Raw genomic sequence first — 21,866 nt, 5'->3', positions numbered from 1 at the left:
CTCATAGAAGATAGACACACAGGAACCTTGCTGGTAAATCATGAACCTCATGGTAAAATATAAAATAATGGAAATGGGTTAATTTAAGATATTAGAGCTAGCTAGCAATATGCTTAAGCTACCGACAAAACAGTGTTTTAAATAATGTAGTTTCTGTGTAATTATTTCGGGTCTGAGCCGCCGGGAAATGAACAAGCAGCCTCCACCAACAGTGGTCAAAGTGTGAATGTTTCCAAAAGCTAGCAATTGCAGCTTCCTCCTCCTGGATGCTTAAGCCTGAGACTGCTGCCTACAGAGACCTTCTAAGGAGACTGACTGACCCCCTTCCCCTAAGCCATACATAATAGCAATGCTGAGTGCTGGGTTCTCTGGCAGAAAGAGTGGGGGGCAGAGCTAGACCTGCTGGACTCTCCCTGGGGCTGATGGTGAATGTTGTATGACTCAGCCCTCCCCCCTGGGCATGTGGGAGGACATACTGAGTTGGGAGTCTGTCAAAGTAGGATCTCGTTTAATTGTATCAGGCAGGGACTTATATAGTGTTGTGATGGAGGTGGAGAAGCTTGGAATGGGCCAAGGCAGAAGCAAGGAACAAGGGCCAATAACATTCTGCTAGTGGTGGTTGGGCAGAGGTGGACCTAGGTTGGGTAGCCAAAGACAGGTCTCAAAACTTGAGCGAGGCTCAGGAAGTTCCACTAGGCCTCACCAAACTCAAGTTAGGCTTAGGAAGTTACCCTGGGCCTCATGCCCAGGCCTCATGAGGCCCAACAGCTGAGGATCTGAATTGTTGCATAGTAGGTGTGATTCCTTCAGAAAGTGTGTCACCTACCTTTTCTGTACATGTGCCTGTCTGTCTGTTTCTTTTTCATTCCCTTATATACCCAGTCAGTTAAGGACCTCAACATTCAGGTTCATGGCAAAATATATATATATTTCTGTCTCTTTCTCTCTCTTATAAATTTTAAACTTATTAGTTAGGCCACAATTTCATGTGTTTATAAAAGATATGGTTTCTTTATTACATGTTGTCAATGTGTTTTCATGATCTTCTCAACAGATCTTTGATTACGTGTGTTCAGTGTTAGTTCACAAATAGTTATCTTGAGAGAATGCTAAATAACAGTAGATATCTCCCGACCACTTGTCAAAATAAAAACAGTTCATGCCATGAAGAACATAGCTGCAAAACAGAGAAACAAACAAACAGAACATTCAATGCACTGAAAATATTCATGGCACAAATTCATTGGCAAACACAGGCTTCATTGCCAATCAAACAAGCAAATCAGAACTATTTTGCATCAGAAAAGAAACAATTTTTCAAAGTCAAATAAATGACACATGATTTAACAGGTATTCCTTCTTAACAATTTATTCCTTTCTGAGTTTTGTCAGAAAGTAGGTGAAGGAGATTGGAAGGGTGAACCACCTGGATGACATCAAACTTAACTCCACCTGTGTCTTTAGTCAATAATCCTTGGCTTACTTTCTAACCCCCATCACCATGTCTTGATTTGAGCCTTTACTTTTGTTCCCTCTGGGAATAGGCTCAGTACAACTGGGACTGGCTATCAAGTGCCTTCCCTTTGAAACTCAGAAGGGTCTGGTAAGACTGAATTGGATAAGGAAATCCTGTAGGAGTAGTCTTGTTCCTAGGTACAGCTTTCTCTTTCCATCCTTCCTTCTTCCCTTCTTCCTCCTTCTCTTCATCAACCCTTAGGGGTAGAAGCACCTCTTCCTCCTCCATTACTGATGCTCCTTTACACACTCATTTCCATGCCTTTGGATGACACAGATTTTCTCATCACATTGAGACATCACCAAAGGAAGCAAGCCTGTGAAACTGGAGTGCCAGATTGTCTCATTCTCACCATTTCTTCAAGATATTCTGAGGGTTCATAACACATTTTTATAAACCCACATATTTTTTGAAATTCATTAGTGAAAGGTATTTTGGAATAATCCAAACAGAACTCCCTCCAATAATAGAGCTTCACATCCCATTAGAGTTTCTGTATTTAGCAAACAGAAATTCACAACTTCAAGCTAAACTTGAATTTCAGAGAAATAATATGAAATTTCATTATTTTAAATATTTCGTGGCATATAACTTATTTTAGAAAAGTATTAACTAAACAACAAATCATGCTCTTTATTTCGAATATTACATGGGAACATTAATGCCAAAGTCTCTGTTTTCTGTCCATTTGAAAAACAAATTTAACTAGCAATCCTGTATTTTGTCCAGCAGCAAACCAATAAACCCAGATCCTCTTCCAGTTGGACTGTAAATACCAGGGTAAGCTTTTCATGGCACCAGTGAGATAAAGTTGTCTTCTAAAGCTATAATTTGAGACTTTCAGAAAAAAATCTGTGCTAACTAATCTTATGCAACCTTGTTTGTTTGTTTGTTTGTTTGTTTTGGCTCATTATGGCCCCAGACACACAGATAAAAATGAGAAACTTTGTGAGATGTCATCGATGTGCTTTCTCTTGGGATTCAGTATGGAACATGTGTTTGAAAAACTGTGATATTGTTAGAACCTTTTCCATGGGGTAATATAAGCCATACCTACTCCTCTCCCCATAAGGTTCTAATGGCAAACTAAAGTGCTATCCCTCCCAAATTCAACCAGGAGAACCAATGAGTTTATTAGGCTTACTAAGAGATAATGGGGGAGTGGTGACTGGCAGGGGTATGAGTGACCATAGAGCAGTTGCAATGAAAGATCTGTACCCAGCATGGATGATAACATCCCCATGGCTGTATCAGTTAGCCATCCTCACTCTATATGATCTAGCCCCTCCCCACTAAGGCAACATGCAATTAAGAGTGAAATCATATACAAATGACTAGAAAGAATACCTGGTTACTCAGGTGAGGGCACTATGACCTACCCTATCCCCTTCCATGAGAGAAAGTCAGTAGCCAACAAGCCAGACTGACAGCAGATCTCATGAAGACAGGTGGCTGTTTTGCTGCAAGAACCACATTCTACATGTGATTATAGACTACATCAGAGCTCCAGTTAATGGGGCAGAACAGTAGAGGGAATACTGGCTCGAGATCATTTGAGTCTCTCTCACACACACACACAAAATGCTACAGCAGTGTTCTCAAATGTTTTGTACCCTTATTTAAGCAGTGAATAATAGTGATGCAATACACATATCCATATACATGGAACTGAAATATAAATGCCATTAAATGTTTGCTATCACCTCATTCCCACAATGGTTTTTCCTACACTAACCTATCTTATTTTTTTTTTATAAAAAGAGTTAATTGCACCCAAGTAATTTCAAGAAAATTTAATCACAAAAGATAATCCCAGGGCTAGAGTCCGTGAATAAGAAGCAGGAAGAGAGAGGGAATAGTGAATGGCACTAAGAATGAGCATGTCACTAAGACAAGCAGCTTGCCGTGGAGAGGGTGGAGGAACCATCGACTTAAGAAGAAAGGCTTTTTGCAGACAACTAACTCAATCACAGAAATTTCAGAAATTTAATTCCTACGTTCAGAAGAGAAAATGTGAAGATGTTACTGCAAAGAGTGAGATTGTGTTCCTGTGTCTGGAAAGAAGCAAGACATCTCTCAGTCTTCAAGACTTCTTGGTTAAACCTGTAACACTCTCCTCAGACGACCAGTTCCTTCAACTGATCTCCTCATGCTAAGACAATGACCTAGACAACAGCCATCAGAAGGGAATTCCTGCATTTTTCTCTCTATTGAAACTACTAGTTCATCCAGAATACTCTTGGACTTCCTTCTCCAAACTGAGTGCTCCGTGTCTGTAAGAGATAGTGTGTGGACCTCTGTTACCCTGACAACATGACTTTATAGTCACTCAACGCAGTATTATAGTGCTCTGATCAGTAATGGGAAAAGATGGACAAGCAATAGTAAACCCAATAGCTTTGTTCTGAGTACCGTTCAGCCTTATTCTAAAGTTCACTCTAAATCTCTGTCACTGAGAGAACAGCATGGAACCCTGAGACCCCATCTGTCTTTTGGCAGAACAGGTATTTAGCCATTCTGTTGGAAAGCTGTCTCCATGTCAAGTTGGTTAATAGAGCCCATCAAATGCTAACTCTTACTTTTGATCAGATCCTGTCCCATCTGACCTTTCAGACAATGAGGACATTGATTGCTTCCTCCCCTCCTCTGGATTGTCAATCACTATCTCTCTACTGGGCAAATCAAATATTACCTGTCTTTTACATCTGCTTAAGTAGGTCCTGGTTTTTTTTGAGAGGGGGCTGTTATTTGTTTGTTTTTAATTTGCCTTCAACCAGCACCGGTAGGCTAGGCTTACAATCTCAATGATTTAGGAAGCTGACACAGGAGTATTACAGCTTTAAGGCTTGTCTGGGCAACATAGCAAGAGCATGTCTCAAAGTAAAAATGATAAGTATGGGGCCAGCTCAACAGCTCAGCAGGTAAAGGCATCTGCCACCAACCTGTGGATTTGAGTTGGTCCCCAGAATACACAGTGAGAAGGGGAGAACTGACTCCAACAAGTGTCCTCTTTTTTTTTAAATAAATCTTTATTTATTATGTATGGTATTCTACCTGCATATATGCTTGGATACCAGAAAGGGGCACCATATTTTGTTATAGATGGTTGTGAGCCACCAAGTGATTGCTGGGAATTGAACTCATGACTTCTGAAAGAGGAGTCAGTGTTCTTAACCTCTGAGCCATCTCTCCAGCCCCAAGTGTCCTTACACAGCAGCTGTTTGGCTGCATACATATACAAAACAGAGAAGTGTGTTTTGTGAGTAATCATTTTGAAATAGGAGGGGCCAGAGAGAAGGCTTGGTGCTTAAGAGGACAAGCTGATCTCCCAGCATGCCCAGGTTTGATTGGCAGCACTCACCTGGCAGCTTACAGTGATTTGAACAGCAGTTTCAGGGACTCCCACACCCTCTTCTGGCCTCTGCTGTCACCAGTCATACATGTGGTAAACAGACATACATGTAAGCAAAACATCCACATGCATAAAAAGTTATTAAAGAGATGTCTGCAGATGTAGCCCAGTGACCATGTTTACCTAACTTGGACGAGACTGATGTAAATTCAGTCTTCCATGGGATTGGGAAGAGAATGTCTTTGTTGACTCCGCCTCCCTCTGGTTGCTGGGTTTTCTCTCCTCCCTTCAGCCCTCTAGAGAGCTTTCATCTCCAGCTAATAACCTTAGCAAGTTTGCCTTCATACCCAACACTGCACCCAAAACACCCACATTACAGAAGTCACCACGGACTTCTGTTCTGTTTAATTGAATGGAGGCTTCTCAGTTCTCATCCTCTTCAACCTTTAACCAGAGTTGGGCAGCTTCTCACTCCCTTCTTGAAACACTCTGAGCCTGGCTTCCTAGTAATACACCTATTTTCCTGACTTTTCCTTCTTGTCTTGACCATTTTGTTTGCCGATCTAGACATCTCTGATTTCTTCTTAATTGTAAGAGGGTCATTTTCTATTTATTTTGGTGTATGTTAATAGTACAAAACAATTAATTCTATTATTACATTTTCATACAAGTGCATAAGATACTTCGATCGCTTTTATCTCCCTCCATTACCAACTTCAACCATGTCTTTGCATGTTGGGAGATAATATATATGTGTATATGAATATATGTATATACATATATATGTGTGTATATATATTCTCACAGAATGTAAAGGCATAGATCTGTAGTCCCAGCTACTCAGCAAGCTCAGACTGAATCACTTGATCTCAGAAGTTCAATATCAGCTGGAGTATTGTGCATATATGTAGGCATGTGTTTAAATATGTACACATATATCTGTATGCGCTATGTATAGGAATGTATTTTAAAAGAGAAGAAAGAACGATGGTAATCCCTTAGTTTTCACTACCCAATGGGAACTCTAGTCACATAGTTGTTTCCTAAGCTAATTCTTTTGGTGTTATCCCAGTATGAATTTAATGTTATTCTATCCATATTTAAAACATCATGTCAAGTGTGTTCAAGTTTCAGTGTGCCAGTCACATACAGCTGAGATCGCAAAGTAAAATTATAAATTGACTTAAAACATTAAGAGATTTTTTTTTGTAGTTTATTTGTAGCTCAATTGCATGGCTCTTGAGTGTGAACTTTGCAGATGACAACTTCCTATCCCGATGTCAAAGGTTAAATCTACATGAGGGCTAGGCCAAGTCACTGTCAGACATCCCCTTTGCTCTACAGTATGTCTTCTTCTTCCTCCTCCTGTCCTCCAGTCCCAAATCTATTCCGCATTCAGAAACAACAGAAACATTTCCAAGTCACGATTACAATATTCCACTTTCCTGTTGAAGTAGAAAATCATTTCCCATCAGCACAGAGTCTAAACTCTTAAACGCAGTCTACAAGACCTGGTTTGGTGGACCCCTGCGCACTTTCATCTGCCCCCTTGTTTCCCACTCAGCCCTCATTTCTCCCCTACTGTGCTGCCCTGCTTTTAGTTTCTTAAACATCAAGTTTTTTTCCAGCCCATGATCTTTGTAGATATTCTCCCTTCTTCTCGGGCTCCCCATCCCTTTTACCAATATAGTCCCTGCTTGTCATCCCTTCTGATGGCAAGGCCAGTATTAATTCTTAAAGAGATCTACTTGAGCCACCCACTCTCATCTCGTCAATCTAAATTAAATTACCTCGGTCTTATTCTCTTGGCTCCCTCTTTTCTTTATAACGTACACTACAACTTACGATCAATAAATGTCCTTGCGTTCATTTGTTTCCTTAATATGACTTTTCCCATTTCATTTTAAGAGCCATGAGAGTAATGGATCACTCCTGGAAACACTAGTGTATGCTCAACATGTTCTAAGTGAATGAATAAGAAATACGTTGACTTAATAATTTAAGTTTTATGTTAAATATTGACAAACTTAAATTTTGCGTCTTTCAAAAGCTATCTGAGAGCTTTCTGGCAGCCACATTTACTAACTGCACAATGGAGCAAGGTCTTGTTATTAGTGTCTACCTCTGGTGTGTGCCAGGTTAGACTTGTGGAGGCTTCAGATTGCTTCCAATTTCAATTTCATACTCAGAGATAACATTTGATAGTGAATACTACAGACTGCGACTTTTCATTTGGAAAGACAGTTTACAAACATATCACCTCTTCTACTACATAACAACATCTCACTATAATGGAGCTACCACAAAAATTAAGTCGTGTCCCCTATCCATTGGAGTCCAGCCTAAGGAACGTGACATCAGGAATCAAGGAGGGGGATACAGCAATTGCAGTGTGAGTTTATTAGTGCTCAGGACAGGGCAAGATCAATATGAGCCAATGTTGGTAACAATGCGGACATGTGGAAGGTGTGGGCCATGGTGCTTGACAGATGGAGGTACCTCTAACACCTGAAAGAACACAGAAGACTGGCTCGAATTGAAATGGAACTAGAGAGAGCGGAGAAGAGAAAGAAGTAAAGGAGAAGGAGAAAGAGGAGGAAGAGTTACTCTTGAAATTTCAGTGTTGTTTTGTTAAATTGAATCATGCAGTTCTTAAACAAAGGGTCTAGAACAGCTTCAATTCTTAAAGGCAATTCTTTCTTTCTCCTTTGATAAAGTGCTGACACAGTAAATAAAGTTCCTCTGTTTCTCCTTGACTCTGTGCACATCGCCACCACACCGGGCCAGATGTGTTCCAAATTGCTAAGTGTTCTATTCATTGAAGCCTCCCTCATCTCTAGCCCTCTGTTTCCTCACCTGTGGAACAGGATGGACCAACCTGATCATCTCTGAGTTCCTCTGTAGCCCAGAGAAAGCGCACAGACTGAAAGAGTGGAGCATGCGCCACATCTCTGAGAAAATGTCAGAAATGTCCCATGATGAAAGGTTCCCTGCTATGCTCTGAGAACTCCCAGTGTCTCTAAAGGGTGAAGGACAGTCACTACAAGTCCGGCTTGGTTTTCTTTTATTGAAAGAAGAAATGTAACTTCTAAGAATGATGAGGGATCTCAAGGGTTTTCCTCTTAACCCTTAAGTAAATCCAGTGACCGCTTGGCAAGGCAACAAGGCCACTATTTTTAAATCAACAGGGAAAGAGCAGAGCGTCAGGGGTAGAAACATGATTTATCCTGTGGCCGGAGTGCATGAAATTGACTGGAGAAATTAATCAAATCAGACTTGGTAAAGCTGAAGCTGCCCTGTATCCCTTGTGCCTAGAAGCCTTGTCAGAGCCAGCTCTACCATCCATCCTGATTTAGGACACAAGCTGGCTGGCTCCTTCGGCTCTTCCGCAGAGTCTAGCTGGGTGCATCTGAATTTGCTGTGGTATTCATTTAAACATCACTATTTAATAGAACTCAGTGATTTGCAGGAGCTAGGTGTGGCAATAAATAAATAAGTAAAACGTCCGTCTATCTAAGGTACCTGCTGCTAGACCCCTACAGAGTCCACGGGTAAGACTGCTTTGGTGTCCAGAGGCCCTTTCCCCTTTCTCTCTGCGTCTCTCCCTTCTCCCTCCAGGCAAGAGAAGCTGCTGCCAGGTTGGCTATCCAGCCCTCTCATCTCAAGCTGCCCTGAAGCTGCAGGACAGCATGCAGCCTGACATTGCATTCCCTCTACAGCACAGCCCAGCTGTGATGGCACTGCCACAGACACCATGCTGACAGCTCGCTTGGACGGAGGCAAGGCTAATGCCTCTGAATCCAGAGTTACCAGCTCTGTGGGTTGTGACCATGACAACAATGGGAGTCAGGACTGGGGTGCTTCAGCAGACGCCAAGACAGTTTTTTAACCTCTGAGCTTTTTCTTCTTTCAGTAGGAAATGGTGCTCAGAATGGCTCTGTTCACTGTGTATTTAATGGCTGTAAGCACCAAGAATAGAAAGGAGAGTAAGACGAGCCAAAGAAATGAAAAACACCGCTTTTGAACCTGACGCATTCACAATGCGATGTGTGAGATTTTTACACAGTAAATGTATTCACTGCGGCAGGCTCAGTGGCCACAGAAAAATATGCACAGGTTGCTATGGGATCCCTGGGGAAGGATCCTAGACCTGGCAGAGCTGTCAGGTGAGCTCCGCTGTGAGGAAGACACAAGAATCAGATAAAGCAATTTAGAGTGCCAGGCCCTAGCTGTGACAGCGGCCAGATCACGTATGATTTCATAACACAGAGACATAGCCCATCGCATGGTGTCATTGAACATCATAGAATGTCCTAACGCAAGCCTAGATGGAAAAGCATATCACACACCTAGGCTAGATGGTGGATATAAACTGTAGTCTTTTGTTCCTTTGGTCATGATGAACAGAATATGCAAGAAGATGATGTCATCCAGAGGCACAAAGAGCATCTGTGGACCCGAAGGCCAGTGTACCACAGGGTACTGTCTCGAGCCCATTTGTTTCTGCATGGAAAGGAATACGTTCTAAAATGATGCTTAAGGGTATAACATAGCATATAGATAAACTATCAACATAACATGGTCATGCGACCAAGAATTAAGTACTGTACGAAAATGCACGTGCTATGATTTTTGGTAACCGGCAGTGAAGTACGCTTGTCCACACCAGCACCCCCATAAACATGTAAGAATCGTGCTGTGCTCATAAGCAACTATGCAAACGCAGGCTCATGGTCATACAGCAAAAAAAGCTTCTAAGGCCAGTGATATATGCTAAACGGCAAGGTAGAGGGCTAATACCCCAAATAATTCACCTCAGGGTCTTATAACAACTTTATCCTGATAAAGTGTGGAAACTGGACTCAGAAAGACTAAATAACTAAGTGAGCATTGCTGCACACCCACTTAAGGATGAAACATCACTTAACAAACACCGTTTCCATGAGGTAATGCCATAGCAAATCTTCAAGGGAATAGCGTAGCATATGGTGTTTTCCAAACAGAAATGACCACACAGAATCCCTCAGGATGAGGGGGACTTGGGATGTGTAACATCAGAAATACAAATTCATAGATGAGAAATCATGTTTATGCAAATCATGGAGGCATACGGCAGAAACATACCAGGAGAGAAATATAATTAAGATGGTATGTAAATAAGCTAATATCGTTTTTAATATTGGTGTTCAAGGGAAATGATCACCTAAGACATTATCATTTGCAAAGAACAACTAAGTACTGAAATAAGAAACTTGTAGTGGCCCTGCTGCAGTCTGGATTCATGTCGATGACTGTGACTCCTGTTATCATCGAGGGCCACATGAATTCCCCAGCTCTGGGCCACTACTTGGGGCCATGTTAGTGTCCAAAGGCCATGCTGATCTGGGCAACCTGTGTTGCCTCCTGGAACCATGGCGACATCCAGACCGGGGATGCTGCCAAGGACCATGTCTGGGTCCCTGGTCCTACCTCAGCCAGTTTCTGTATTGATGTCTGTGGTCCATGTTGAAGGCCTATGTTGTCACCAAAGGTCACAAGGAAGCCCAGAATCAGGGCCACAACCTGTGGCCTTATTGGTGTTCTGGGGCATGCCCTGTCAGATCCATCCTGATCAGAGTGGCCTGTGCTTCCACTTGGAGCCAGATGTTATCCAGGCACGAGCTGCTGCTGAGGGCCATGTCTGGGTCTGTGGTCCTGCAAAGGCTGGGGTCTGTGTTGATATCTGAGATCTGTGTTACCTCAGGGAGCCATAGGAACCATGCATGACGAAATCAAAGGACATGCTGAGCCAGCCCGCCCTTCACTGGCCCTGGAAAAGCTGGCCCTGCCCTTCTCTGAACACTGTAACCAGAGTTGGCATGGACCCTCAGGGAAAAGCTGGCCTCCACACTTGGGAGAGATGGCCCCTCCCCTCATGACAAGCAAAGGAGAACTGACCCTGATGGCAAGGGTATAGGGGAGCTGGCTCCTCCCAGTCACCTAAGGTGGGCAGTTCCAATGGCCCAGACTGACCAGTTCAGCCAGCTACCACCCAGGCCCACAGACCCGTCTTGGGTTGGCCCAACCTTAACATCTACTCCATTTAGGACCTGCTGGAGCTCATGAAGGAACTAATTCTTTGGAACGATACCTGCAGGATCTCCTTGACTCGGGGTGGCGATAGGATATCTGAGGGGAGTTTCCGTGACAATCCAGTGATAAAGATGTACCAGGAGCCAGAGGCATTGACCCAGACAGATGACTCATTGCAATGAACCTTAGCAGGTAAAGTTGACTGGATGAAAGAAAGGGTCTACTGTGTGACACCCTATGGATCCCAATGCCACCAGGATGGATGAAGAGGTGTTGGAGAGGCAGAAAAGATGGAGGGGCAAAGCGTTTTGTTGTTGTTGTTTTGTTTTGTTTTTCTGTTTTTATTTGTTTGCTTGTTTTGTTTTGCTTTGGGTTTTTTAACTTTCTTTTAGGGAGATGCTGCAGGAGTGAGGGGAGGATATAAGGGAACTGGAATATGAGCAGGATTATGGTACATGATGTGAAATTCCCAAAGAATCAATAAAAAAATTATGTTTAAAAAAAGAAAAGAAAAATCTGTAATGCTTATAATAAAAGTTCACTGCTAGTTAACGTTAATCCTCAATATCAGGATTGTAAGATTATTTTTCTTTTATTTTTTTAATTTTTCAGCCCTAATACTCTAAATTGTCTTTCTAGTCCCTGGGGAAGCTCACACAGTTCCAGGGACCGACTATACGAGAATGAAGACCAACCGCTAAGCTTCTCCACCGGCTCCCAGCATGAGTGGCCAGTGAGGAAAGACTAAGGGGCAGTACTACGCAAACACCTGACTCTCTAAGAAGAATCCAACAATCCCATTGAAAAGCATTTGAAACACTTTGTAAACCCATTGCCGCGTTTTTGGAAAGGCAAAGACTTGGGTTGAGAAAGGAGAAAACTTGCTGATGGAACAAGCTGGTAGCTTAGATTCAGCAGGCAAGTGGAAGACCTCAGGCCTCCATGAGGACTGTCTATCGGACAGCAGGAAAACCAGAGCACAGGACACTTCTCTCATAAATGAGTGTCTGGAGGGAAAGGGCAGAAGGCCTCTCTCTCCCACAGCACCGCAGCTGTCCCTGGAAGAGTCTGGTTTACTGGTTACAGTTTGAAAATGTAAGGCAATTGATGGCATACATGACGTGCCCAGATCTGATTTCCTCTCCAAGTGTTGAGAAGGTAATAAGAAAAAAAAAGTTGTGTTGAAAAGTTTAAAAAAAAAAAACAGGCTGGGCGGTGGTGGCGCCCGCTTTTAATCCCAGCACACGGGAGGCAGAGGCAGGTGTATCTCTGTGAGTTCGAGGCCAGCCTGGTCTAGAAGAGCTAGTTCCAGGACAGGAACCAAAAAGCGACAGAGAAACCCTGTCTCGAAAATCCAAAAAAAAAAAAAAAAAAAAAAAATAGCAGGTCAGTCAACAAAGGATACTAGAAAGTAGCGGTAGAGGAACAAGCAAAAACCAAACCTGTCAAAATGAAAGTAGCCATGCAAGAAAGACAGAAGTTTAGCGCACCCCGTTAAACAGTTAAGTGCCGTTATGTGTCGGGTCACCTCATTGGTAAGATGGGATTGCAGAACCATGTCCAATAAGGTTTTCACTTAGAAAATAAAATTTGTTTCAAGTTAGAAGCAGTATCAAGTTCAGGAAGTGGTAATGATGCCAGCCCCGGGAAGACATAGCAACAGTGTCTTGGAATGACTCATAATAATTGATTCTTGACCAAGGAATTCAGGCAAACCATGGATAGGTTGCAATCATGCTGAGAGGGCTGATCAGACCTCCTCCTTTAAAAGCAGGCAGGGGATTAAGGGCATCTATTTTCCCTGTTTTCCTTTTACAAGAGGAGGTGAGTAAGCTTAAGAGAGACTGAAGGAGTCTGCTTCTGACTCTTCCTCGTTCCTCGCTGTGAATCGGCCTCCCTACACACCCCAGAGTATTACAGCTAATGCTGCTCCTCCATCCTTGCCAGACAGGAGGTATGCATGCGTGGTGCTGCCATGACTGTCTGTAGAGCTAAATTCCTATGCAAAGGCAAAAGGAATCCATTATAGCCACACCACATATCGGTGTCCTTCAAGTCCTGCTGGCTCTGCTGCAGGACTAAAGAGACATCCTTATCTCTACCTGCCTGACCCTTTCCTCTACATCTGAACCGTTTCCAAACTCCAATGGTGACAGGGTGCTATTTTCTACCCAAGAGCCAGATTTTAAAATGTTTAAGAAGGCAATCAAATATAGTAGATTAAATTGAATTTGCCAACTAATTCTAAAATCTATTTCTTGTCTGATTTAAAGCCATCATATCCTCATGTAATGTCTAACATTAATTTCCTTTCTGTGCATCCACCAGGGATGTCCCTGGCCCTTTATAACTCCTGCTTTGATTCAGTGAATTTTTTTTTCATGTCCATATCTGACCTATTCTTTTTTATTGATTTTTTTCCTTGACAAATTCATAAATGTATATAATAGACTCTTATTATCTTACTTCACCCTCTGGTACCTTCCTCCCGCCCCTGTCATCCTTCCACCCTCCCTGAATCTCTCCCCCGTACCCACGTTTTGTTTGGAATTACCCATTGGAACTTGGTGAGTTCATCAGTGTAGACACAACTGAAGGCAATGATGCCTCCTCTTCTGTAATTTGCCAGCAGCAAATGGTTTACCTAGAAGGGCCATGAGCCCCCTTCCCAACCATGCCTAACTAACCGCTGGCCTGGCCATTTTCACGCTGACCCAGTGTCAGTAACCACAGACGTGTTATCTGATGACTGCAATGACTATGTCTTGCCCAGAAGATGGCCTCTCGTGATTCTTTTCCCTCCTTTTAGCCTGTACAAGTTTTTACTCCCCTTTTCCATACTGTTTCCTGAGTCTGTGAAGGCTGGAATAAATATGATTTTTAGGGCTAAACACCTAATCATCACTTATTCTTAGCCGTCTTGGGCAGTTGATCTATTGTTTATTTTTAAGTAATTTGTTTTAAATTTAAATTAAATTTCCTTTAACAGACAGGCAATAAAATATAAACTATACATATTAATGGTGTTCCGTGGGTGTTCCTTTAAGTGTGTACTTTATATGATTTTTAAATAAGGCCAAACATGGCCATCTTTTCAAACACTTACTATTTATTTGTGGTAAAACAATATAAATAACACGCACACACGTGCACACACACGCGCATGCACACTGCAATATCAGTCACCTTAAAGTGGTAGCACACCAAACTTTTTTCTCATGACTGTAATTTGGTAACCAATAATTAACCTCTTTCAGTCCTCCCTTGCCTCTACTAAATATTCACTCATCAGCTGATGAACTCTTGGCTTATCGATTTCTTGGCTATTGTGAATAACACTAGAATAAGGGGTGTGCTACGCAGCACCTGTTCCGGTCCTAAATGTTTATTCTAACTGCACAGAAGTTGATTGACACATAGAGAACTTGACTTTAGTGAATTTTAATGTGTGGTCATTTTTATTAAGTTTTTTTTTATAATAAAGTCTTTTAAATTTATTTCTTTTAAGTGTGGGAGTTCAGGAGCTTCTCCAGCATTACGATCTTATTTCTTCTGTGTATGTATCCAGTAGTGAGACTGCCGTGTCAAATGGTGACTCTACCTTAACCTTTAAAGTCCAGTCATATTGTTTCTCAACATCTAGTCCAAACTCAACGAATTCCCAGGTGCTTCTGTAGCAAAGTCTGTGGACTCCTCACCCAGGAGTCATCCTGATTTCTTCCTTCTCCACAGAGTCCTGCTTTTCTTTAGTTCTTAGGTGGCCAAGTGGCAGTGCCACTGTGAACCTTGATTATTTTGTCCGACACTACAGGGCCATTCCCCTTGTAGAAGATCACTTTGAGAGCAACATATAGGAAGAGTGCGGAAGCTGGGGAAACACTTCCCTAACTCCAGATACTCAGGAACCGCCTATGAAAGCTCCCTTGTGTTATGTATGGTGGTGCACATATCTCTAACCACCGTGCTCAGCAGCAGGTTGAGGCAGGATCAACACCGTGATTTTCAGGTCAGCCTTGGCTACACAGTCAGTTCAAGGCCAAGCCTGGACTACACAGCTAGACTCCTATCTAACAGAAACAAATGAAAACAAAAAATAATCACCAAGCAATGAAACAAGAGAAAACAAACAGAAACTTAACACCACAGTTTTTTTTTATGAAGAATTGTTAACTTGATTCACATTCTCTCCCCAACATTGTGTGTGTGTGTGTGGGGGGGGGGGGTGTTGCACACACACACACACACACTAGGTAAGTGCTCTACCACTGAGTTAAATCCTGCTACATCCCTAACCCATCTTTCCCTTATATTTTAAGAGTATTTCACTTACTACTCCTTGCCCATTTTATTGTCTCATAACAGAACCCAACTCTGCACCTATTTTCCTTTTCTTTTGCCTATCCACCTCGTGCCTCACTAGCACATTCTAGGAAATGTCATCCAGGAATGTTGATTCAAGTCTACACACCTTTCATAAGTACTCTGTTCCCTAAGAGGCTCCTACAAGGTGGATGTTCACATTTCCTATTGTAGGTTAACATTCTTGACGCTTTTTACACATTCTAGAAAAATAAGCCCTCGTTACCTACTGTCTTCTGACATTTGACAGTCTTCTCTTCCTTGTCTATAGCACATCTGCAACACCAATTTACTAGATCACTCTTCTTTTAATGTAAATACAAATTGCAAAACTGCAGTAAATAAGTGACCTTTGACCCTTTGTTTTGCAAGCTGATCCTAAATATTTGCTCTCAGGTATTCCTGCATTCCTTTAAGCCCTTCCACCTGTGCCCTAACTGTGACTGAAGTTCCAAAGCTGCCCTCTTGTCTCAGCATGTCTCTTTGCCCCTCGCTTCACACATGCCCCAGATTTGAGTAATGGATTATCGTTTTCAGAGGCATAGGCGTGCTACACTCGGTTGCACAACTGACACACTCGCATTATCACCAATGAACGCAATGAATTAGCACAAGAGTTTCTAGTCTATAATCTAGTCATTCAGTCTCTGTGGCTAGTGTGTATAGAATTTAGACCAGACACATCTTTGAGTGGGATGGGGGGTGCTGGAGCATCTTCTGATCACCCTTTATTGCTACTGCTTCTACATCAGCCTTGGCCATCTGAGGATGCATACTACTCTCTACTGATCTGTCTTAGTTAGGATTTCTGCTGTTGCAAAGAGATACCATAACCACAGCAACTTTTATTAAGAAAATATTAAATTGGGGTGGCTGGCTACAGTCTCGGTTCAATCCATTATCATCATGATGGGAGCATGGCAGTATGCAGGCAGACATGGTGCTGGCTACATCTTGATCAGAAAGCAACAGGAAGTGGATTCAAGCACTGGGCGTGACTTTGGCACATATGAGACCTCAAGTCAACCCCCACAGTGACATATTTTCTCGAACAAGGTCATACCTATTCCAATAAAGCCACACCTGCTAATAATGCCACTCCCTGTGAACTTATGGCAGAAAATTGCATTCAAACTACCCTATGATTGCTCCAGGATTTGCCGAGCTGTGACATGGTCAGGAGATAGTATTCAGTAGGCACTCTGTAGGTGCACCATGCCCTCCCTCGGTGATGCTGAGTGAAGAGATCAATTGTGATACTTTCCAAGTTCTGGGTAGTGGATGTTAGCAAAGGGAGGGAAAGCTCCCACTGTTTCCTTCTGCTCTAGTTGGTAATGAGTGTTGCAAACACTAACCAGGACTGAACATGATACTCCCTGGCTCAAATCTTATAGGTGATCACTGGAAATCTCCATGTGCCTGAGCGCGAATGGTTTGTTTTTCTGGTGTGTGCTCATTTTCTATATAAAGCAACAGATGTTTTGTTTTGCCTCCTTCCCCTCTGTCCGTTGCTCAGAACGTGGGTGATATTAACCAACTGTGACAGGTTTCAGGTTTTTATTTATAGCAGTGGAGACGATTATCATGTATTTGGAGATTTCTAGGTCTCTGAAGCTGAGACTTTGTGCATTCTCAACTTAAAATCCTAAAGGGCAGGAGTTTCTAGAAGCTTGGTGTTTCTAAAAGTTGAGCATTAGGGTCAAAGAGGAGTATAGGGTTGGAAGACACCAGTGGAATGTCATCTCATTCACCAAGGCAAAAATACCTAATGGCTTCGGTGGTTAAAACTGTGAAGTTTTAATTATAGAAATACGTACATTGCTATAGGAAATGATCTCTTACTTGGCAGATTACCAAAAAACACTCACAAGATTAAAAGGGTTCAGGTTGAGAGATCAAAATGCTGACTGCTTTGATCATTTATTTTAGCTAACATCAATGTCTGTATGCAGTATTCATCTGTCTCCATTTCTAAGTGTTTATCCAAAATAAATGGAAGCAGATCTCACACAAATACTTTATCATTAATGTTCCAAGAAAGTTTATAGGGAATAGCCAAGAAGTAGAAACAATCGAAACATTCATCAGATGAATGAATAAAGTTGCGGCACGTGTGCTGATGGCATGCTGCTTGACAATAAATGCAACGCCAAGCATTGACACAGTGTGCATAGCAAAATGAGCATGGCAGCTGGAGCGAAGGCTGAGGGCAGAGTTCTTGCTGCACAAGCGTGAGGACCTAGTTCAGATCCCCATTGCGCATGTTAAAAGCCAAGCATCAGTGTCCTTCTGTAATCCTAGTACTCAGGCGTCAAGGGCAAGAGGATCCCAGGAGCTCACTGGCCAGCTAGTCTAGGGGGTTTTGTAAGGTTCAGGTTTAGTGAGAGGCTCTTTCTCAAAAGACAGAGGTGGGGTGAGGGGTGACCAATAGAGGACAATGTGAACCATTAACCTCTGATCTCCACATGTGCGTGCGCACACACACGCGCGCGCTCACACACACACACACCAGAGACAAAGAGGAGTAAAGAGAGGGAGAGAGAGAAAGAATATGTCAAGTGAAAAAAGTAAATCAAAAAACTATATACATTACACTGGTGGATTAATGCAAAACTCTAGGAAATGCAAATTAAATAATTTTCTGGCAGAGACTGAAAATGGTGTTGTGTTTTTAATTTTACTTCCATTGTGTTTATTGTTAGTATAGAGAAAAAAATCTGTGGGTCTTTATATCTATGACTTAGTCACATGAGGGCTGGTATTTTATTTTTTTGATTTTTTTTTTGAGATTCCTTATGTCCTATTTTGACAATAGCATGCTATTCGATTAAAGACAATTTCTTTCTTACTGTTTGCTGTGGCTTTTATTTGTTCTTCTCGTCTGCTGTAGTTTCTAGAACATCTATTAATGTGTCAAACATGACTGGTAAGCGGTCACTTTTCCTGCCGTGTTCCCGACATCAGAAGGAAAGCATTGGCTCTTTAACCACCATGACATTGCCTTAGCCTTTCTGTACATGTTCTTTATGGAGCTGATGAAGTACACTCTGGTTATATTTTTGAGTGTTTTTTTTTTATCACGAATGGGTGTTGAATTTGTCAAATACTTGTTATAGGTCCATCACTTCTCTATAGAGCTGCTTGATGTTCAACCCCTGTCCTCGCTGGCTCTCGCCTTTCTTCCACCCCACCTCCCCTTTCCATGATTTTCCTGAGATTTAGGTATAAAAAAAATGTGCCATGTATGTATTAATCATGATTGGGGACCCCACGATCACTTATTCCCTGATTTCAACAAATTCTCTGATATATGGATCTCTGTAGTTGTCCCTATCTGTTGCAGAAAAAGAAACTTCTTTGACCAGAGGTCAGAGATACACTTCTGTAGCTACACGGGTAAATATTCAGAATGAAGTTAGGAATCACACTGGGTTATGAAAATGGCAGAAGTAGGGTCTACGGCCACTCTAGCCATTGTGGTTGGCTAGGTTTACAGTAGTAGGCATGAATGCTCCCACTACCGAGCAGGCTTTAGATTCAATTAAAAAGCAGTTGGTTACTCTCAAGATAAAAGTGTCACTATTGCACCATTGACGGTATCTTGCCTGGTTGGTCATTGCTGTGGTTCATAGGTTTTAACATTTGGTGCGACTGTTGATTGCTTTCCTCCCCTGGCAGCTTTCATAGCACATTATGAACATATTTCTTCTATGAACTTAACATTGGATTGACCTTGGATTAAGTAGATTGCTCTTCATAATGTGGATGGACCTCATTCGGTCAGTGAAAGCCTCACTGTCAAGGGACTGGTGCCTTCAGCAAGAGAATTCTCTCTGTGGGTGACTTTCTCACCCAAAGGACAACTCATTCTGAGTTTTCAGGCCACCTCTTGCCCTAAAGATTTTGGACTTGCCAATTTGTACGATCCCATGAGCCACATCCATAAGGTCAGTCTCCTAACACAAGCACACACACACCATTGGTTCCATTTCTCTAGGGATACCTGAGTAACATAGCAACATACCCAGTGCTGCCAAGATCAGTCAGTAATTCTTCACTTCTCTTATCACCCAAGCTTCTAGAAACCTCCTTCTTGAAATCTCTTCAAGTTATCCTTGAAAATATTCTTTCTTAGATTTTTCTCTCACTTTACTGGCTGCTGCCCAAATCACTTTACAGCCTTCTAACTGTGACTGTGAAGTCAGTCAGAACTTTAGTTTTTGGTCTTAGATGCTTTACTCTTTGCTTGTGTTCTCATCCAGTCCCCCCTGAGGCTTTTGATCAACAATTCTTTACTTCAACATAAGCTCTCTATTCAAGACAAACACACACAAGTTGTAATGGTTAATCTTGTTTGTCAACTTGACTGGATTCAGAATCAACCTCATGACACTGAGCACACCAGTGAAGGGTTTGCCCATCTGCCTTGTTAATAATAACACCATTGCTCCTGATGATGTTACTGGATTCTTTAACCAGTATTAGAAGCTAGATTCTTCAGGGCTCCAGTGTGAACTAAAGATTGGCAGCCTTTGAGAATCCTCAAGCCATTGGTACCTAATTGGGACATCCAGCTTTATAAACCGATCAGCTACTAACTTTTCAGCCTCTCCAGCATGAAGTTGGGCTACCCAGATGATATATAAGCCAAGCTAATAAATTATATCTTAGAATATTCTTTTTTTTTAGGGCCAGGTGTTTATTTCCCTTACATGTAAGATGGTTCACAAACATGATACTAGGGCTTCGGCACTGTGGGAGAGGGGAACATGCCCGGCCTCTTAGGGCCAGAGGATCTCGACTTCAGTGTACACCGAGAAGGGAAGGAAAGGTGATTTCACTTTCCTACCTCACCTGAAGGGACAATCAGTTCCACTCGTTCCACCCTCCTCCCCGAGCCTTGGTGAAACAGGTGATGTATTTCATTCTTAGGTGGTAAAGGGATTGGCCTGGTCCCAACCATTACAGGAAGGTGGAAAAGGTTCAGGAAGGTACCAGCGTGGATTAGGACACAAGATGGGGCAGATGACATCAGAAGCATGTGACTGGTGGGAGCTGTTCCTAAGCTTCTGGGCAACCTAGTCCTGGCCTGGCAGAGGGCAGGGGACATGGACGGTGCTTATTGTTTGGCGTTGATGATGTCCACAAATTCAGGCTTGAGGGAAGCCCCGCCCACGAGGAAGCCGTCCACATCAGGCTGGCTTGCCAGCTCTTTGCACGTTGCTCCAGTCACTGAACCTCCATAAATAATTTGGGTGCTCTGAGCCACCGCATCAGAAACATTGCATTTCAGCCAACCCCGAAGCTTCTCATGCACTTCCTGGGCCTGTTGAGGTGTTGCAGTCTTGGTCTTGCCAGTACCAATGGCCCATACGGGTTCAGCCAGTCTGTCCCAGCGCAATGGCGCCTTCCAGGAAGTTCTTCGTTGGGGGCAACTGGAAAATGAATGGAAGGAAGAAGTGCCTGGGAGAACTCATTTGCACCCTAAACGCGGCTAAGGTGCCAGCAGACACCGAGGTGGTTTGTGTACCCCCCACCACCTACATCGACTTCGCCAGGCAGAAGCTAGATCTCAAGATTGCTGTGGCTGCGCAGAACTGCTACAAAGTGACCAATGGGGTCTTCACTGGGGAGATCAGCCCTGGCATGATCAAAGACTTACGAGCCGCATGGGTAGTGCTGGGGCACTCGGAGAGAAGGCACGTCTTCGGGGAGTCCAATGAGCTGATTGGGCAGAAAGCAGCCCATGCCCTATCTGAGGGGCTCGGAGTGATCGCCTGCATTGGGGAGAAGTTAGATGAAAGGGAAGCCGGCATCACCGAGAAGGTTGTTTTCGAACAAACCAAGGTCATCGCAGATAATGTGAAGGACTGGAGCAAAGTGGTCCTGGCCTCTTAGAATATTCTTATCTGGTTGATTTTGTTCCTCTAAAGGATTCTAACTGATGTGCATATAATGAGCTTTCTTGGTTTTCCATCTATTTCACTGCATCCTCAAGATCCAAACTGGAACTCCAACCTCTGCCATCCACTCCTTAATCCCCTTCCTTCCTTCAGCCTTTCTCATCTACCAATCCATACAACTGCTCTAACCTCTACTACACATCCTGTTTGGTAGCACCCCCAATCTGCTCTACTCTTAGAGTGATCTTAAATCTGTCCACTCTGAAATTTCCACAGGTCTCTTGGTCAAGCTCCATGTGTTTCTCCAGCATCACTTGGTGCCTTTCAGCCTTTCAGTGTGCATTCAACATGCATCATGTCCTGTGAATGCGTTTTCTGACTTGCCCTCTTACAGTACACATTCTCATAAATCTTCAGAGAGATGGTTGGATGGAAACAGAGGCAAACAACAGAAAGTAGATTGGTTATTTCAAGCTCCTTTCCTTGTAAGGCCAGGACAAGGATTGGGGACAATAGAACTGGCTTCTCAACCTCAGGTTACTTCTTTTTATAAGGATTAAAACACAGGAAAATTTTAGTTTCTTGTCCATTGAAAGGGGGTTGCTTGGGGGAATTTAGTTGTTATCTCTCTGCTCTTGATTTTTCAGAAGATCAGATAGACAGT

The 21,866-nt window shown here is 42.7% G+C and overlaps 1 protein-coding gene across 1 annotated transcript; it reads left to right on the top strand.

Annotated features, from left to right (window-relative positions):
* The first annotated feature begins 20,682 nt into the window (after positions 1–20,682).
* Positions 20,683–21,197, top strand: LOC142844316 (triosephosphate isomerase-like). The gene has a single exon (XM_075962649.1). The coding sequence runs from the start codon at positions 20,700–20,702 to the stop codon at positions 21,195–21,197; it is 498 nt and encodes a 165-aa protein (XP_075818764.1). The 5' UTR covers positions 20,683–20,699.
* Positions 21,198–21,866: the final 669 nt, after the last annotated feature.

Source organism: Microtus pennsylvanicus, chromosome 2 (assembly GCF_037038515.1).
Source record: "Microtus pennsylvanicus isolate mMicPen1 chromosome 2, mMicPen1.hap1, whole genome shotgun sequence".
In the NCBI taxonomy this organism is placed as follows: domain Eukaryota; kingdom Metazoa; phylum Chordata; class Mammalia; order Rodentia; family Cricetidae; genus Microtus; species Microtus pennsylvanicus.
The sequence above is the reverse complement of the archived record's forward strand: the minus strand, read 5'-3'. Positions and strand labels throughout refer to the sequence as shown.

What these genes read in the sequence shown, in the direction of transcription:
- LOC142844316 (XM_075962649.1), top strand. Translation starts at nt 20,700, where the DNA reads ATGGCGCCTTCCAGGAAGTTCTTCGTTGGGGGCAACTGGAAAATGAAT.